This window comes from Pristis pectinata, chromosome 10, assembly GCF_009764475.1.
Source record: "Pristis pectinata isolate sPriPec2 chromosome 10, sPriPec2.1.pri, whole genome shotgun sequence".
In the NCBI taxonomy this organism is placed as follows: Eukaryota; Metazoa; Chordata; class Chondrichthyes; order Rhinopristiformes; family Pristidae; genus Pristis; species Pristis pectinata.
Window position 1 is genome coordinate 32,424,176 of NC_067414.1, and position 20,959 is coordinate 32,445,134.

Genomic DNA, 20,959 nt, shown 5'->3' on the forward strand with positions numbered 1-20,959 from the left:
AAATACCTTTGACAGCCAGCAAAGCTGGGGACTGGATTTTGCCACTTGTAAAAGCTGGGATGAATTTAGTAGATTTTAAATGTTTGTGACACTCAGAAATATTTAAAAATTATTGAAATTAAACTTGAAGTTGATAACTAAATTTAAAATTTGTATTAAAAATAAAGTTAATTGAAATCATAAAAACGTAAATAATTAACATATTTTAAAATAACGTTATTTTTTAAGTCCTCCTAAATTCTTATTGAAATAATTGTTATCTTAAGATTCTGCACCAGGTCTGACAGGAGCTAAGGGGCCATTTTCCCGGTGTAATGCTGGGCAAGTCCTGGGCTGTTTCAATGGCTGAACAATTGGAAAGGCTGGCAGTAGTCAGCATGATTGGGCTGTAGCTGTTTTGTGATGTTGTGCATAATCAACATCCTTAAAATGGGATGTTTTGGGAACTGTGAGAATCGCAAGGATTATGTACCATTTGGATAAAGGTAAATACAGTTATCTGCACCATGTCCTCATGGAGATTTGCATTCCTCTTACTCCATTGCCACTTTGTACTATTATTATGTGATTTTGGAGAAGAGCGATAATATCCACTGAGTTTGTCACTGAGAAGCGACACAAGTGGACGCTTGAAATAAAAATCATTCGTGGCAACTGCTTCTGCTCACAACTTCATTGTGATAAACATTAATATTTATGTAAAGAAGAGAACAGGTTAGAATGCAGAGTGTTCCCTTTTTTTTCATGCCTTGGTCCTGATTCAAATAGAACATAGAACACTACGGCACAGTACAGGCCCTTCGGCCCACAATGTTGTGCCAACATTTTATCCTGCTCTAAGATCTATCTAATCCACAGCTTGGTGGGCCGAAGGGCCTGTATTGTGCTGTATTGTTCTATGGTTCTTCACTCCCACATAGCCCTCCATTTCTCTATCATTCTTGTGGCCATGTAAGAGTCTCTTAAATGTCCCTAATGTATCTGCCCCCACAACCTCTGCAGGCAGTGCGTTCCACACACCCATCACTCTTTGTGTAAAAAAAACTTACCCCTGACATCCCCCTTATACCTTCCTCCAGTCACCTTAAAATTATGTCCCCTCATGTTGGCGATTTTCGCCCTGGGGAAAAGTCTCTGACTGTCCACTCGATCTATGCCTCTTATCATCTTGTACACCTCTATCAAGTCACCTCTCATCCTCCTCCTCTCCAAAGAGAAAAGCCCGAGCTCGCTCAACCTATCCTCATAAAACATGCTCTCCAATCCAGGCAACACCCTGGTAAATATCCTCTGCGTCCTCTCTAAAGCTTCCACATCCTTTCTATAATGAGGCGACCAGAACTGAACACAAGGAGTATTGTGGTCTGACCAGAGTACTATAGTATATGTACAGTATATTAAATGAAATAATATCTTTTCTGTATTCCAGCTTGGACAGTCTCAGTTCTAATAGTTGGTACATTTTTTAATGGAACACAGGCATTCTCAGTCAGTACTAGTAGGCACTACATACACCTCTAATTCTTGGCTGTCAGTGGAGAGAGTCCTTGGGCCATAGAGGGCCTTGACAGTTCTGAAAAATACTCGCATGACATGATCAGTTTTCTGGACCTCCTGTGCTTTTTCTACCCACCTTTTTTTTTAGATCGCAGGTTTTTTATTGATTCTCAGCCTTCAGGTGCCTATAGGGCTATTTATTCGCCCTTGAGTCATGGTAGAGTGTCTAATTGAAGCGCATCTTATATTTGAAATTAACTAGCCAAGCGGATCTTCTGTTTGCACTCACTAGATGAGTCCTTCATTATCTCTTCCAAGTTATAGTGTACTTCAGGACAGTCCATGCTAACCATGGTTCCCACTGAGCTAGTCCCAATTTCCTGTGTTCGGTCCATATCCCTCCAGGTCCCTGCCCTCCATGTACTTGTCCAAGTGCTTCTTAAATGATACCTTTGTGCCTGCCTCAACCACTTCCTCTGGCAGCTCATTCCATATACTCACCACCTTCAGCGTGAAAAAGTTACCCTTCAGGTCCCTTTTAAATCTTTCCTCTCTCATTCTAAACCTATGCCCCCTAGTTTTGGACTACCCTACCCTGGGGAAAAGACTGTTACCATCCACCTTATCTATGCCTCTCATAATTTTAAACATTTCTATAAGGTCACCTCTCATTCTCTTACATTCCAAGAAATAAAGACCTAGCCTAGACAACCTATCCCTGTAACTCAGGTCTTCTAGTGCTGGCAACATCCTTGGAAGTCTTTTCTGCACTCTTTCTAGTTTAACCCCATCTTTTCTCTAATGGGGTAACCAAAACCGTACACAGTACTCCAAGTGCAGCCTCACCAACAACTTATACAGCTGCAACATAATGTTCCAACTCCTATACTCTATGCCCTGACTGATGAAGGCCAGTGTGCTAAACACCTTTTTTTACCACTCTGTCTACCTGTGACGCCACATTCAATGAACTATGCACTTGTACTCCTAGGTCCCTCTGTTCCATTACACTCGCTAGTTCCCATAGTATAAGTCCTACTCTGGTTTGACCAAAATGCATCACCTCACGCTTATCTGTATTGAAATCCATTCATCACTCCTCAGACCACTTCCCTAACTGATCAAGATCCCCCTGTAATCTAGGGTAACCTTCTTCAATATCAACAATACCTCCTAATCTTGTGTCATCCGCAAACTTACTGATCAAGCCTTGTGCATTCATGTCCAAATCATTTACATAAATAACAAATAACAAGGGTCCCAACACCGACCCCTGCGGGACACCTCTAGTCACTGGCCTCTATTCCAAGAAACAACCTTCGACCACCACCCTCATCTTCCTACCTCCGAGCCAATTTTGAATCCACCTAACTAGCTCTCCCTGGATTCCATGGGATCTAACCTTCCAGACCAGCCTACCATGTGGAACCTTGTCAAAGGCCCTGCTAAAGTCCAAACAGACAACATCCACTGCCCTACCCTCATCTACCTTTTTGGTTGCCTCTTCAAAAAACTCTAATAGATTTGTTAAACACAACTTCCCATGCATAAAGCCATGCTGACTCCTCCTAATCAGACTCTGTTTATCCAAATGCTGGTAGATCCTGTCCCTCAGAATTCCCTCTTGTAACTTCCCCACTACTGATTTCAGGCTGACTGGCCTGTAGTTCCCTGGCTTGTCCTTGCTACCCTTCTTAAATAGCGGAACAATGTTCCCCATCTTCCAGTTTTCGAGAACTTCACCAGTGACTAACGATGAAGTGAATATTTCCGCAAGGTTCACTATTTCTTCTCTAGCTTTCTGGAAAGTCCGAGGATGCACTTGGGCAGGCCCTGGGGATTTATTCACCTCAATGAGCTGTAAGGCTGAAAATACCTCCTCTCTGGTAATATGAATATTCTCCAAAGCATCTCCACTTGTTTCCCTTATCTTTTTAACAACCATGATTTTCTCCTTGGTAAACACCGAGGAGAAATATTCATTAAAAATCCCATCCATCTCCTGTGGCTCGAGACATAGGCGGCCCTGCTGATCTCTAAGGGGACCTACTCTTTCCCTAGCCACACTTTTACTCATAATATAGCTATAGAATCTCTTGGGATTTTTCCTTGACCTTACTTGCTAGACCCCTCTCATACCCTCTCTTTCCCCTCCTGATTTCCCTCTCAAGTGTATTCATCCTTTTATAGTCATCAAGGGATTCCCTCGTCCCTGACCTCCTAAACCCAATGTATGCTTCCTTCTTTTTCTTGACCAGAGCCTCAATATCTCTCAACAGGCAGGGTTTCCTAACCTTGCAAGGTTTTGGTTAGAGGTTGTAAGGTTGTCTGTGAGGCGCTGTTTGAGAAGAGCTACTGTTGGAGGTCCTTGAGACCTTCACTCCTGATTTCCTGTTGACAACATTGCTGCTGTTGTTATGGGGCCCAACTGATGGAAATAACAGCTGATTACTTAGTGGTCGATCCTACAGTTGTATCTACCAGCCTTGGTGTGGATGGTGAGGCCATCCTTGTGGTCTCTTGCTTGGACAATTATAAAATTTGTACTTATCAAGAACAGAGCCACAGCGAGTGCTTGCTGGATGTAACACATCAAAGGAGCTCCATAACTGTTACTTTCACCATAAATGGCGGAAGGATTTCATCACTTTCCAAATTATCCGGTTGCCAGCCCTGACAGGCACCTCCTACCTATCTGTAGCAGAATCTGCAGGTCTCATAATGATCCTGTTGACCACCTCAGAACACAAGTCATCCTTGATCTTGAGGGACTGCATTAGAAGAAGAGTTGGCACTAACTTGGCTTGTGTATTTATGCCACACGATGGAAACCAGAGTGTTAAGGCAAATGGAGTCTCATCCCATTGCTTTTGCCTGCCAATTTTTCAGTGAAAAAGTGGAATATGTTCAATTTATTCTCCAGTTGTAATTACTTTGCTTCAGTAAGTGCAATTTACAAATAAAATATCTCAATAAATTAAGGACATTTGTAGGGAGAATCCTCCACTTTATTACAAAAACAGATTTGAATTTTTTTTGATGTCTTATCCCTCACATACGTTCCACATTACTTGATGTGCACTGAATTAGGTTGATGTCTGCTCATGGATGCTGTGCAGGCATGTAAGGCAAGTATCTTATACATAGCAAAATTCTGCAATGCTAGAAAGATCTCTTTACTCCTAACTTTCTATCACATACTTGCAAACTGATAACCAACCTGTGAGAAAAGTTAGTATCAATACATACATGGAATTTCCTTTTTTTTTCAAATCTATTGCATGGAACCTTACTGAATGCCTTCTAGAAGTCTTTATAACTTAAAATTATAGACAACTTGTCATAAGATGCTGTGTAAATTCACTTTCATGCATCACCACAAAAGTGATGGTGTGACTGGAATTGTGACCCTAAAAACAAATGCTGTAGAAGGCAAAGCAAGTTTTGCACCTTTAAAGCATGAAGTGATATGTTAAAAGTGATTAGTTAGTCTTTCAGGGAATTGCTACAAATATTGTTCAAAAGCAGCTGGTCCAGCTCAAGTTAGAACATAATATTTTAAAGAAGTCAGCAAAATGGTGCAGAGAAGCACAGATGTACACAACTAAGCTGATGTGCTGAGTGGGAATCGCCTTTAATACAAAGTATGCTGCAAGATGTGTTATGCACTCTACCAGCCACCTTGAATTTGTTGTGCAGCATCAGTAAGGTTAGCTTTAGTGGTCTCATTATTTCTGCATTTTCTGCACCAATTTCTTTTATGTTGGAAATACATTTGGGTTAAAACTTTGCCCTCAATTTGTCATCTTTATCCTTAAAGTACCCAGTCATTTTGAGTAATATTCATCATGTATCTTGCCAGAGTTACTAAATTTAATGGTATTTTATCTTTGTATCTACAAGCAGCAGGAAAAATTTGCTCCAACATCTGTTCCCTCACATATTGACATATATCCCACAAAGTGAAAAGGAATGGTGTTCTTCATTAGAATATTCAGTAGAATCTTAACCTACGTGTTCTTTTGGAAAACTTTGTTCACATCAGAAATGTGATTATCATTTTGCCATTTAATTTGCTGTGGAAATAACCCCAAGGTTGTTGCAAGAGTTAATATTATCAGAATTCTTATCTATCTTAACTTTGTAATCACACTTCACACAAAATGCTTTCTTCAGTCCTGGTAACTGTTTAAAAAATATGTGTATTTAGGAATTAAATCTTACGAAATTTTGTTAAGGCAATGTCTGAAGCATTTAATATCAAAGCACTTTTCCAGTGTTTTCATTTTACTTGTGTTCAGCACCAATATAATGACAGCAGATAAAAAGCTGCCCTCAGAATGACACAGGAGACCATAAAGAGTTTCAGGAAAAAATATAAAACCAGATGGACCATCCACATTAAGACTGCAGACCTAATAAAGGTTCCATTTGGCCTATACTACACTCTTGTAACCAGAATGCCAAAACTGGGGAAACAAGCAACAGCCTAATATAGTCATGATCCCAGAATCATAACTTTCAGCCAACATCCAGGGTGCCTCAATCATGATTGACCAATCTATTGGAGTTCTTTGAAGGGTTAGGGTTATAACATTTCCAGAGGGCATTTGATGGTGAAGGTGTCATGTCATAACTTTTTGAGGAAAATAGAAGTTCATGGTATAGGAGATAATATGTTGGCATGGTTAGAAGATCAGCTGGCTATGTAGCGGTTAGCATAATGCTATTACAGTGTCAGCGACCCGGGTTTACTTCCTGCCGTTGTCTGCAAGGAGTTTGTATGTTCTCCCCGTGTCTGCATGGGTTTCCTCCGAGTGCTCCGGTTTCCTCCCACATTCCAAAGACGTACAGGTTAAGAGCTGTAGGCATGCTATATTGGTGCCGGAAGAGTGGCGACACTTGCAGGCTGCCCCCAGCACACTCAGTAATGCAAAAAAGATGCATTTCACTGTGTGTTTTGATGTACATGTGACTAATAAATAAATATCTAACAAGAAACAGAGAGTTGGCATAAATTGGTCTTTTTACTGGTTGGCATAATGTAACACCTGGTGTACCACAGGGATTGATGCTGAGGCCTCAGGTTTTTCAATTTATATCAATCACTTGGGTGAAAGTATCCAAGGTATGGTCACTACATTTGTTGATGAAACAGGATAGGTAGGATAATAAATTGTGAAAATAACTTGATGAGGCTACAAAAGGATACAGGCAGGTTAACTGAATTGGCAAATGGAGTATAATGTGGGAAAATGTGATGTTGGACAGTAAAATAATGGAAGCATATCATCTAAATGGGGAGAGATAACAGAGTTCCAATATGTAATGGGATCTAGGTGTCCTGGTGCATGGTTTACAAAAGGCTCGAATACATGTACAGCAGGTAATTAGGAGAGCTAGCAGAATATTGTTGTTTATTGCTAGGGGAATTCACTACAAAATTAGGGAGGTTATGCTTCGGATATATAGAGACCTCATCTGGAAAACACAGTATTGGTGTCCTCATTTGAGGAAAGATGTTAATACAATGAAAGCAATTCAGAGTAGGTTTACTAGACTAATACCCAGAATGGCAGATTGTCTTATGAAGAGAGGATGGACAGGCTGGGATTGTTTATGCTAGAGCTTAGAGAAGTAACAGAGGAATATGGATTGAAATATATGAAATCCCGAAGGGTTTTGATAAGATGGATAGGAAAAGGATATTTCCTCTTGTGGGAGAATCTAGGGGTGACTGTTTAAAAATAAGAAATTGTCCATTTAAGACAAAGGTGAGGTGATATTTTTTTCTCTCTGAGGGTTGTGACTTTGAATCTCTCTTTCTCAAAGGATGATGGAAACAGTCCTTAAATATTGTTATGCAGAGTTAAATGGATACTTAATAAACGAGTGGGTAAAAAGCTACAACAAATGGATGGGAATGTGGAATTAAAGTTCTAGTGATCCCTGTGATCTAATTGAATGATTGAGAGGACAAATAATCTATTCCCGTTCCATATTTGTATGCTTGTATCACCTACTGCCATTGCTCTGCTGATAAATTATGAGTATTTCATTTTACAAGTAACTTGGGCTTTAGAGGTATCTAGCATCATATACTCAGGAGATCAGTGTGTTCCAAAAGGAAATTGTGGAAAAGAGAGATTGAAGGGAGCATATGGAATGAATTTCAGTGTTATTCATGCTATCCAAGACACAGACACAAGTGCTAACAAATAGATATTGTGTAAACCCAACACCAAATATTTAACTTAGTCATTTTTTCCATGTCACTTCATACGGAGAGACATAACTGGATGCATATATTAGTGTGTTGGGATTTTAAAGTACTTTCACGATGCTGGTAGACTAGTATAAACCCATCAAACCATTTCAAATTAATGTTTTATTATGTCTTATGGCTTCCTACCAGCTTCCAAATGCAAACTGATGAAAAATCAATATTAATAAATCACATTTTGTTTAACTATATTCTTTTAGCAATTTTAGTTGTGTATTGATTTTCAATCTTTTTGTTCACGGAATCCAGAACTTTGCATCCCTAATCCTCTCCTATTATGTCCTGCTCATGCATCATTCCTATTATAGCCGTGCACCACTGTATCCAAGCACACCCATTTCCAAGTTTGTACCTCCAGTTTCAAATTCTCCTCTGGTTACTCCCTTTTAATAGGAGTAATACCCAAATCCTTGCTGTTTACTTTCATCCCCTGCTGCTCCCTCTAGTCCCTGACTCAGTAACTGAAAAGGCCATAAATTTATGATCCATTTAAAATGAGGGAAGATAAATATTTGAAAAAGCAAAATATAAATTGGGAAAAAAGTCATGAAAAGTTTCAAGAATAAACAAGCGAATGAGACCAAGTTGATAGCAGTTGCAGAGAAGCAACACAAGTATGGTAACCCCAGTGGTCTCTGAATTTGGATCTTTGCTGGTCCCTAGTGTTCCATTGTCTGACCTTTTGAGAACCGTCCTTAAATTTTCTGATCAATCACCCTCACTCTCAAAACCAATTTTCCCTTTTCACTTCCCTCAAACCCTCTTCAATATGCTTCTCCTTTGTTCCCATCTTTAGCTGGGCGATTCCTCTTTTTTCCTATAAAATATTCAGATATATTCATCTTTATGAGAAACACTTGTTATAAATGGTGCAGCATTTGTTTTGCCTTTGTTGAGCATTTTAAGAGAGATTAGTCCCTTTTAAGAAAGTCTAACTACTTCAATTTTAAATTATTTTTTGGTGTTTTGGTGAGTTCAAATTTTGTAAAGCATGTGGTATACAGGAGCATTGTGACAGCAGCATCTACTTCTTGGCACAGTTGTGAAGTCACACTGCATTCTCACACCTTGCCAGTCCTGGAGAAATTATTGAACATATTTCTCAACTGATTTCAGGTTCTTTCTGTTGTAACATTTTTCCTGGATGTACCTTCACATGGTGAGGGATGACATAGAAGGCTTCCCTCATCAGCTCCTTGGAGGATTGTCAGGCTGTCAGGCCAGGTTATCCAGGGCATGAGATGTGGCAATTTTGCCACATCTCTCTGGCAATGGAAATTTTCTTCCATTTTTTTTAAACTAATTCATTTGCAGAGATGTGGGTGTTACTGGCAAGGCCAGCATTTCATGCCTAGCTCTACTTAACCTTGAGAAGAGGGCAGTGAGTTGCCTTCTTGAACCATTGTGTGTGACTTGAAGGGAAACCTGCAGATGGTGGTGTTCCTATGCACCGGCTGCCCATGTGCTCCTTATTATGATGTTATGGGTTTGGGAGATGCTGCTAGAGCAGCTGGGGGGAGGAACTGCAGTGCACATTGTTGGTAGTACACTTATGGGGAAGGAATGAATGGCTAGTGTGGTGGAGAAGATACCAATCAAGAGGGCTGCTTTGCCTTGGATGATGTGAAGCTTCCTGAGTGTGTTGGAGCTGCATTTATCCAGGCAAATAGAGAATGTACTATCACACTCTTAACTTGTGCATTATAGGTGGAGGGTAGGTTTTCAGTGCCTTGCTGCATGTAGGCGTGGGCTGCTTCATTTAAATACAAATGGAGTTGAAGGTAGTGCAATCATCAGTGAACATCCACTTCTGACCTAATGATGGAAGGAAGATCATTAATGAAGCAGCTGAAGATGATCAGGCCAAGGACACTGCCCTGAGAAACTCCTGCACTGATATTGTGGGGCTGGATGATTGACTGTCAACAACCACAACTATTTCCTTTGTGCTGGACCTGCTGAATTCCTCCAGCAGATTGTTTGTTGGCTCCAGATTCTGGCATCTGCAGTCTCTTGTGTCTTCCTTCGTGTGGTATGACTCCAACTACTGGAGTGTTTTCTCTTTGATGGTTATTAACTTCATGACAACCTTGGTTCAAACATGGATCAATGAGCTGAATTCCAGATCTGCTGATTGCAAAAAATGTATTTATGTGTTTACTGCACGGTTACTTTTTAGCTGATATCGCACTTGGTCTGATGCTGCTTTGATATCAAGGGCAGTCACTCTCACCTCACTTCTGGATTCAGCTCTTTGATCCATGTTTGGACCAAGGCTGTAATGAGGTCTGCAGCAGAGTGGTCCTGGTGAAACCCAACCTGAGCATAGGTCAGTGGATTTTTTTCATTCAAGGGATCTGGGCTTCACAAGCATTTAATTGCCCATCCCTAAGGTGGTGGTGAGCCGCTTTCTTGAACCTTTGCAGTCCTTGAAGTGTAGGTATACCCACAATTCTGTTAGGGAGAGAGTTCCAGGATTTTGACCCAGCGATGATGAAGGAATAGCAATGTATTTTCAAGTCAGGTTGGTGGGCAACTTCCAGGTGGTAGTGTTCCCATGCTTTTGCTGCCCTTAGTCCTTCTAATTGGTAGAGGTCATGGGTTTGGAAGGTGTTGTCTAAGGAGTCTTTATGAGTTGCTGCAGTGCATCATGTAGATGGTACAACCTGCTGTTACTGTGCATCGGTGTGGATGGGGTGCCTATCAAGTGGGCTGTTATGTCCTGTATGGTGTCGAGCATCTTGAATGTTGTTGAAACTGCACTCATCCAGGCCTGTGCAGAGTACTCCATCACACTCCTGACTTGAGCCTTGTAGATGGTGGACAGCCTTTGGGGATTTAGGAAGTGAGTTACTTGCTGCAGGATTCCTAGCCTCTGATCTGCTCTTGTAGCCACATTATTAGTGCATCACTAATGTTTGTTGGCATTTTCAGCAACAGCTTTCATTATTGATGACTGAGAGTAGAATGATTAAGTGCTAATTAGCCAGGTTAGTTATATCCCACTTTTTGTGTACAGGGTGTATTGGTATTGGTTTATTATTGTCACTTGTACCAAGGTACAGTGAAAAACTTATCTTGCATACCAATCGTACAGGTCAATTCATTGCACAGTGCAGTTACATTGAGTTAGTACAGAGTGCATTGAGGTAGTGCAGGTAAAAACAATAACAGTACAGAGTAAAGTGTCACAGCTACAGAGAAAGTGCAGTGCAATAAGATGCAAGGTCACAACAAGGTAGATCATAAGGTCAGAGTCCATCTCATCATATAAGGGAACCGTTCAATAGTCTTATCACAGTGGGGTAGAAGCTGTCCTTAAGCCTGGTGGTACGTGCCCTCAGGCTCCTGTATCTTCTACCTGATGGAGGAGGAGGGAAGAGAGAATGACTCGGGTGGGTGGGATCTTTGATTATGCTGGCTGCTTCACCAAGGCAGCAAGAGGTAAAGACAGAGTCCAAGGAGGGGAGGCTGGTTTCCGTTACACGCTGGGCTGTGTCCAAAACTCTCTGCAGTTCCTTGCAGTCCTGGGCAGAGCAGTTGCTGTACCAAGCCGTGATGCATCCAGATAGGATGCTTTCTATGGTGCACTGATAAAAGTTGGTGAGTGTCAAAGGGGACATATGAAATTTCTTTAGCCTCCTGACGATGTAGAGGTGCTGGTGAGCTTTCTTGGCTGTGGCATCTACGTGATTTGACCAGGACAGGCTATTGGTGATGTTCACTCCCAGGAACTTGAAGCTCTCAACCCTCTCGACCTCAGCACCATTGATGTAGACAGGTGCACGTACACCGCCCCCTTTCCTGAAGTCAATGACCAGCTCTTTAGTTTTGTTGACATTGAGGGAAAGGTTGTTGTCATGACACCATTCCACTAAGCTCTCTATCTCCTTCCTGTACTCTGACTCATCGCTGTTTGAGATACGGCCTACAACAGTAATATCACCTGCAAACTTGGAGTTGGAGCAGAATCTAGCCACACAGTCATGAGTATATAGGGAGTAGAGTAGAGGGCTGAGGACGCAGTATTGAGCACCAGTGTTGAGAATAATTGTGCCGGAGGTATTGCTGCCGATCCTCACTGATTGTGGTCTGTTGGTTAGAAGGTCAAGGATCCAGTTAAAGAGGGAGGTATTGAGTCCTGGGTCTTGGCAATTTTCCATTTTATCTGCTCGATGCCAGTATTGTAACAATAGAGGAACAACTTGGGTTGAGGGGCCGCTAATTCCAGAAAACAGGTCTTCAATACTACATCTGGGATGTGGTCTTGTTCCATAGCCTTCGCTGTATCCAGTGCTGTCAGCCACTTCTTGATACCACATGGAGTGAATTAATTAACATGTAACGTGCAAGGTATTTAATTATATTTTACAGTGCAGTTATTTTTTAATTGATGATATGAAAAACATAACTGATAATAATGCTAAAGGACCAGAACATCTTTACACATATTGATGATGACTATAGTCAGCTGGTGTGCATGAGTTAAATTCTTCAGCATTGAACGTTTAACTTAGGATGGTGACAGGTGCTCAGATATCTTATGGTTGTAAAATCTTCACTTGGGGAGTTCTGAAAAGCTGTCTTGTCCAGTGCTGCACAGCAAATTGTTGTTTTTTGGACCTAATCCATGTGAGAAAATCCATAATATGCTCTTGTACTTAACTCAATTGAAAAAAGTGCTTATCCAGCTGGCTGTGTTCAATATAGAAATGAATCAAAGGGGGAAGGAAAGTAAATTAGCCAAATGCATGAAGAGAAAAAAGTAATGAATCTAGTTAGTTGTCAAGATTTTGTACTTCCAATGCTTGTTCATAAAAACCCAAGCTTATTGCACTGTTTAATCACAAACATTGCTATTTTAGTTTCAGTTCAGTGGGAGCAAGGATAGGTAAACTCCGATAATCTGACATCCAGTTGTTATGGAATCCTGATGATTTGGCATCTGGTTCACTCATTACTCTGGAATGTGAGCTTGGAGGCCCACAAAGCAAGCTGCGGCTACGTGTGTGGCTTGAGCTGAGGATCCGGAGTGCAACCAGAGTGGGGGTCCGGACTGTGGGCCAGTGGTGTGGCCAGAGCCAGGGTTGAGGTCTGGAAGATGTGTGTGTGGTGGGGGTTGGGTGTTGGGTATACAGGAAAGTGGGTAGGTTGTTACTGGAGCCAGGGTCAAGGGTACTTGTATTATATATTTCCTGCTCCCAGGGTTCACTGGAAATTGTATTATATATTTTATGTGTATTACGTGTAATGTAAAAAAAAAGTGAAATAAAAGTGTGCTTTTGTAATATAGGGGTACTAATAGGACTAGCATCCAATAGTCCAGAACATCTGCTATTCCAGCACTACCAATGTCCCAAGCCTACCAGATTATCAGAGATTTATTGTACTCTGAAGCTAACGTTTATGCAAGCTTTGGATACCTTGGGATTGGTCTGCAACTGGACATTTAGGGAAGGCCCAGTATCTATTGAAATGAATATACAGATATAAAGTGTGAAACAGCTTGTATTTATTTTAACATAGCAAAACATCCCAAAGGGTTTCCAGCATCATTATTAAATAAAATTTGATGTGAAGCCCAAAAACAGATATTTGAGCAAATGATCATAAGCTTGGTCTGAACAATAGGTTTTGTGGAGCATCTTAATGGAGCAGAGGTAATAAGAAATTTATGGAGGGAATTCCAAAGCTTTGGGCCATAAAGTTTATTGTATGACTACAATTGTGGAGCAGTTAAATTTAGGTATAATCAAGAAAGTAAAATTGGAGGAGGGCATTAATCTCAAAGATTTGGAGAAGATTACAGAGGTACGGTGGTGAGAGATCATGGAGAGATTTGGCTTTTAAAACTTGGTCATTGCTTAGTCACGCATATCAATAGCATGAGGGTGATATGTAAATGAAATATATCATGAATTAGGATCAGCAGCAGATTTGGATGACCTCAACTCTGCAAAGGGTAGAATCCCTTCCCTTCAAATAAAGCCAGCCCGTTGTGTGTTGGAATAATTAAATCTAGAAATAACAAAAGGATAGTTATATATTTTAGCAGCTGCTGAACTGAGGCAAGGATAGAATTAGGCAGTGTTGTGGAACTGGAAATAGATTGGCTTTGTGTGCTAATTAACAATTACTTGCCAGCCATATAATAGTTACTTTATTAGTTTGAAAGTACACTACCAAATTCTAAAATTACACTTAATGTGTTTAGGGTTATGAATGTTACAGATTCAACTATATTTGTTAATCATTCATTTTATTATTTTATCAAGATAACATTACATTGTGAACATATTTTCATATAGATTTTGGCAAATTATCTAAAATGGTTGCAGAATCATCAGCGGAATGGCTATTTACTATATCAGTAATCCAGAGCCTTGGACAAATACTCTGGAGCACGCGAGTTCAATTTCCATCATGGCAATTCATATATTTGTTTATTTTAGAAAATCTGGAAATAAGCTTGTATTGATAAAAGCTGTTGTATTGTCATGACTGTTAATGCGACATTAATTAATGCCCTGAAAAGAAAGCAACCTGCTGTCTTTACCCACATGAACTCCACCCCATATTCTCTTCTGAAGTTTTCTACTAGGTCACTGTTGCACCATACTGCTGCTGGTCATTCTTCAAGAAGAAAGTCCACCACCCTACCACACAATTGGGGATGAGTACTAAAAGGCATACTTGATAGTAACAACTACATCACATAAATGAATAATTAAAAATATTTTTAAAAATATTTTTCCAGTACGGAAATCAATGCACAGCATTCTTATGAGATTTCAGATGGCTATAGATTCAGCTTACAAAATAGATATCTATTCTGTTCATTGTTGAAAGAGAAAACACACATCTTAAAATATTTTAGTGGGACAAAATCAAAATTATAATTATTTCCCCTCTTATATCTGAGGGGGCAACATCCAACATGTATATTATTACATCTGCCTATCAAAGAGTTGCAGTCCAGTTACACGTCACGTGGATCAGATTGTACGATGGAATACTAACTGCGTCATAACTTTAAAATATGATTTTAAGTCCATTCAATTACTTTAATTGCATTTATTTGTTTTCGTTCATAGATTTTGGGATGTTTCCAAGCCTGACTCAGTGCTAGAAACACTGGAGCACCACACAGAATTTGTATGTGGGCTTGATTTCAGCATACATATCCCTGGTCAGGTACGTGACTAACTGCTTCAATGTTTGATCAAAATGAATTAATTCAAAACCTATAAATGAGCTCCAGATCCTTGGTTTGGAACAAATAGCAGAACCAAACTGCTGAAGGGAAATCACATAGTGAAGCTAAATAAAACAGCACATTTTTTCACCTTGTGCACCTTTTATGGCTCTACAGCTAAATTTGATTTCCATCATATCTTGGTGGGCCACTTGATTCTGTGGATTTGGAATTGGCTGCACACTAACTGATCTCGGAGCGATATTTGGGGGCAGTGGGAGAATGAGTAATTTTTTCCACCTCAGTGTTATCCACCATGTCCTACAAGAAAATCACTGAGCATAACACAACAGAGTTTGGCTGTGGTTCCTTTGATACTCAAATAACCTGCTGTCAGTAAATGTTGCCAACAGTTAGTTAACAAGGTGCACAGTAAGAATTTACTACTTTCTCAAGGCACGAAGCTATCAGAAGAGGACAGAAGGGAACTGAAAAAAGAAAACCATTAACAATGTACTTGACAATAAAACTTCTTAGTAATAATCATATGAGCTTTTAAAAATCCAATTGACTGCTTGAAATAAACAATCTGTACAATTTGGAACAGCTGCTCAACTCTGAAAAGCCACAATTAGCCATGCATCACCTAAACTGTATCATAGTGAATACAAAGATCTCAATAGGTGTTGGGACAATGTTTGTATTTTACTGCTGATATTTAATTGTGTGCAAGATGGTATCACTATTACCACAAAGAAATTATAGTTACACTGTGTATTTGCTTGACAACAATGCAAGAATAATGATCACATCAAATTTTGTGCTTAGTTGGAAATGAAGTCTGTGTGCACAGAAAACAGAATTAAAGCCTTTCACTGTACTCCAACTCCTATTTCTCGAAGAAGGAATACAAAGTTAGGTGAATTAGCTCCATAATCTATAGTTGATTTATTAGATTATCCCAAGAGTGCTGCGAAAGCTCCCTTAGGGCTGAGGATAAAGAATGCTGATGAATTGGAGACAGCAACCATGGAAGCAAAATTAAATCAGTTAATGGATCAGTTGTAGTGCCTCTGAATGAATTAATAGGAAACTAACTGTTGGCAGCATTCACTGCAGACTTACCAAATGAACAAACACGATTAAGATAAGTATAGGCTGTTAGATTCCGCCACCACTTTTTGTAAGGTTATACAATGGTAGATGAAAAAAAACTAAGCTGTTGTAATATAGTAAAGCAATTAATTGAGAATGTAAGTGATTAGAATGTGCTGTTGTAGGACTTGAATATTTTAAATATTTTCCTACATTATCTTTCATCATTTTGCATTCACTTTGTTGCTGGAATAGGCATTGGGTGCAGGAGTATGTCAACCTGCTGAAATCTACTTTGGCAGAAGCAAATTGCTCGAGTTATCAAAAAGCAACAGAGTGGTACTGAATTAGCTTAAAACAGGTACTTAACCTGTTCCAGCTCAGATATTCATCTGGGCTAATTTTTAGAAGGGAAGTCAGCACCTCACTGATTTCAATCTGTTAATGTCTGAAGGGAAGATTAGATTGGGATGAGTGTAGTTCCAGGTTTCAACAAGTATAAACTTTGTAGATTGTAAGATGCTTCGGATGTATATTTTTCAATGCCTGTAAACTGATGGACGCTTGCAAATGTATTAAAGACCTCTAATTCAAAAGATCTCTTAGTTTAAAATATACAATTAGAGCATTGTGTTCAATAAAAATGATACAGGAGATGAAATAAGTTCATCTTTAATTACAAGACTTTCATGCCACTCACTTTCTCCAGATTAAAGATCCAGCTATAGGAACACACATGGGCCCAAGCTGTGCCTGTCTTTTTGTGGGATATGTGGAACATTCTTTGTTTTAATCTTATTTGAGCCCTCTCCTTCAACTCGTTTCTGGAACACCTGATATTGCATTGGTGTTCCTTCTTGCATTCGTATACAAATTAAAATTTCATGATTTAATTGCCAATTTCCACCCTGCTCTCAACTTCACATCTCTGACTCTTCCCTTCCTGGATCTCCCTGTCTCCATGTCATGGGATAGGTTCGGGAAAACGTCCGTTACAAGCCCACAGACTTCCACAGCTATCTTGACTCCACTTCCTCCCACCTTGCTTTCTGTAAGGCCTCTATTCCATTCTGCTAGTTTTTCCATCTCCAGTAATGAAGCTTTCCACACATGTGCCTCTGAGATATCTTCCCTCTTCCTGAGCAGTGGCTCCCCTCCACCATAGTTGACGGAGGTCTTGGCCACATCGCATCCTTTTCCCTCACCTCTGCTTTCATCATTTTTCCTAGACAGAGGAAGGATAAGAGATTTCCCAGTCCCCACTTTCCACCCTACCAGACTCTGCATTCACTACATCATCCTTCCCAATTTCCAACATCTTCAACAAGTTTCCACCACTGGATACATCTTTCCCTTACCTCCCCTTTCAGCATTCTGAAGGAACCATTTCCTCTGTGACTCGCTGGACTTCTTTTCCTTCTTCACTAACCACGCCCCTTATTCAGACACTTTCCCATGCAACTGCAAGAGATGCAACACTCCTATTACCTTTTCTCTTCCCACTATCCAGGGACCCAATTGAAGCAGTGATGCACTTGCACTTCTTCCAATCGAGTGTACTGCATGTGGCATTCACAACTTGGTTTCCTCTGCATGGAGAAACCAAAAACAGATTAGGTAACCACCTTGTATAGCAACTCCACAGGGTGAATCTGGGCTTCATGTTGCCTGCAACTTTAATTTTCCTTCCCATTCTGATGTATCTGGCTGTGGCCTCCTGCAATAATTTCCATTTTGTAGTATCTTTAATGCAGTAGTATCATCCCAAAGTTCTTCACAAGATTGTGAGCAAACAATATATTGATGGCAAGCAACATAATGTATATTTTAGACAGGCAACATGGCTGGATCAAAGGTAGTTAAAGGCTTCCACACCCAAACTAACCCCTCCCAGTCACAATTCTTTGCATTGCTTCAGTCCACCTTTTCTGTTAAGGTCAGCCTGATGCATCATTTTTATGTATGTGAACGGATATTCACTGGATTAGCATATTAGCAGAAAATATCACCAAAACAGTGTGCAATCTATGTGGATCCATAAAGGATTGAGCTGGTTGACTAAAGAAAAATTCAATTTTGCCTGATTAGTTTTTCAAAGATGACTACAGTTTAACTCAGTAATAAACCCAACTGGACATCCCAACTTTCACTTTTATTTTTGCCATCATCATAATTTGACATTTTTATTGACCATTTTTAGATTTGTAATGATAGAAAAATTTCTAACTCTTGAGTCCTGTTGTACTTTCCTTACAGGTTGCTGATTGTGCCTGGGATGAAACTGTGAAGATCTATATTCCATCTTGCCTTACTGTTAATCATTAAATTTGGCATCATTGAACAATTTAGTACATCATGTTCCACTTCCCAAAACTATTGTTTGATGTATTTCTTTATATGCAGTTGTCAGGAGCTCATAACTAGCATTAGCTGTTATATTTAGTTAATCTGTAAAGCTCTTCAGCAATTTAATATATGTACAGCTAAATGTACAGTTTGATGTCTCTGGCATGTGCTGAATTGTACTTAGAGGATTTTTTTTTGCATTTTACTACCCTATAATTTAAATTACTTTGAAGATTGATAAATGGGAACTGCAAACTTCCATCTTATCTGTCCACATTGGAGAGTACTTAAGAAAGTAGTGGATAAAATACAATACTGGCAGTTTATTTATTTCTTGTGTGAATTCATGAGTGGCTAGCTATTGCAAAGCTTTGTAACTATATGGAAATTTGACTTTATATATTTTGTACTTCAATTCATATATTTCACCCTAATGCTTAGGTCAACTGAGAATAAATGTCTGTCTTGGTTCCTTGTGATTTGATCCCAACTGTGAAGATAAGACACTGTCTTAAGATTACTATAACCAGATTCATTTCAGATCTGGATGGGTGGAGGGGAGTGGGGTTGCGAGATAAACTTCAACAGAAATTGATTTGGAGGAATTATTATGATCTGGGATTCCCTGAACATATTTTCATCATGATTGAAGAAGAAAAATCATTTGAACTCTTGCTGCAACAAGAGCTTTTCATTATTCAGAAATTTTGATTATTTTTCGGTCTTGTTACATTTACAGATATTGTCATTGTTAACACTGACATGAAGTGTACTGTATATATGTGTTAATAACATTCAAAGTGACTCATACTTTCAGACTAACTTATCCTTGGTTTTCTTGTAATCAGCAACAACAATTCACATTTATATAGCGTCTTGAATATGGAAAATAAATTGAGGCACTTCTGAGGTGTAATTTTAAAAATGGATGTTTCGCCAAAAGTGAAGGCATTGACCTAGACTTTGCTTTTAAGAGGCATCTCTCAGTATGTCTAAGGTTTTTTCCTTTGGCCTTCAGCTCAATAATTTTTTTTTACCCTGCAAGTTGTTGAAGACTTGCTCATCCTCTGCACCCCACAGTACTCAGCTGAAACTCAAATGATTTGGTTTATTCGGGAAAGTGCATTGGGATGGCACGGAGATGCTATCATACAGCTCCGGTGGCCCAGTTTCGATCCTGAACCAGGGTGCTATCTTTTTGGACCATGGGGTGTCCCGTGGGTGCTCCTGTTTCCTCCCACATTCCAAAATTGGCTACTGTAATTTTTCGCTGTTTAGGTGGGTGGCAGGAGAATTGAGGGTGTTGATGGGCATATGAGAGAATAGGTTACCAGGGAAAAAATGTGGGGATGGGTGGGTGTACTGATGGGAATGCACCCAGAGCCAGCATAGACTTGATGGGCCAAATAGTGTCCTGTGTATAGGAAAATCTATCAGAAGTCACCCAGATACAAGGTTCCAGGGTGATTTAAAAATACCCTAACCATAATTAGATGTGGCTTGTATCATCCAATTCTGAGGTTACAGATCATAGATCAGCACTTTCATGAGCAATCCAAGATGAAACCCTCTTCCTTAGTTGGTATCTAATCATAACACATCCTTTTAATCATCCAATCAATCAATTGTCTTTTCAAAGATCACCTGTGCCCAAGAGGCTTATTATTAGTAGCCACGTTCCTACTAGTGACCATCTGTGTTGACTAACCTCTCATCCTTGCCTGGATTCTTGCAGAGGTTAATTGCTTTAGGAACAATCCTGTTGCCCTTTTGTCTTTTACATCTTGTAGCTGTTCCTTCACCTGCCTATTTAGAGCCAATAGTTTAATTAAGTATTTCCTATATACTGTATCTCCATTTGTATTGTCCTGCTTGACAGTGAAAGGATATTATCTTCAAGAGAATGTTTCAGTTGGCTTATTTGTCCTGCTAAGCCTGCTAGCTCAATTATAGAACCAAGTCTGACCTGTTTAATAGGACAGAGACATTTGTTCTGTTTTATCCCAACTCTACAGTCCCTCCTTTTGGTACTTGATAATTTACCTAAGTAAAATACTAGACAGTGCTATTCTGATTCCTCTGCAATGCAGAGATGATCAGGGCACACAGTTTTGAGGAATCTGGGAATATCCTGAATTCATATTGCCCCATCTCTCTTTGGGGTCATCAGAGAGTTTCACTTAACACTTCTGGTGACTCCTCCAACGGCCTTGAGATGTGGTCATTATCTTTAGTCAAGGTATTCACTCTACACCTGACTTCCTCAGGTTTGTGCTGCATCACCGAGCCAGCATGAACCTTATACAAGGTTGCTGCATAATTGCAGTGACCTGGGCCACTCGGCATTACAGAAGCTCAATCTGATTCTGTAACTCTGGTGATATCCTTCCATCTGATATCTCTTCATTCTGGGTAGGCACAACCTCATGATCTTGCTCCACATAATATGCAGCAGCATAAGTAATCATTGCCCCTTATTGCTTCCACTTCTTAGCCTTAACCTGATTTGCAATGAATCCTAGTGCATGCTGCAAAGGTATATT

At 39.8% G+C, this 20,959-nt stretch overlaps 1 protein-coding gene across 1 annotated transcript in view; it reads left to right on the plus strand.

The window, feature by feature from the left end:
- pex7 (peroxisomal biogenesis factor 7) overlaps positions 1-19,306 on the plus strand; it is a 62,451-nt gene extending 43,145 nt beyond the window's left edge. The window contains exons 9-10 of the mRNA XM_052024798.1: positions 14,875-14,974; positions 18,327-19,306. Coding sequence (XP_051880758.1) covers positions 14,875-14,974; positions 18,327-18,395 — 169 coding nt within the window. The 3' untranslated portion in view covers positions 18,396-19,306. The remainder of the gene's footprint in view (positions 1-14,874; positions 14,975-18,326) is intronic.
- Positions 19,307-20,959: the final 1,653 nt, after the last annotated feature.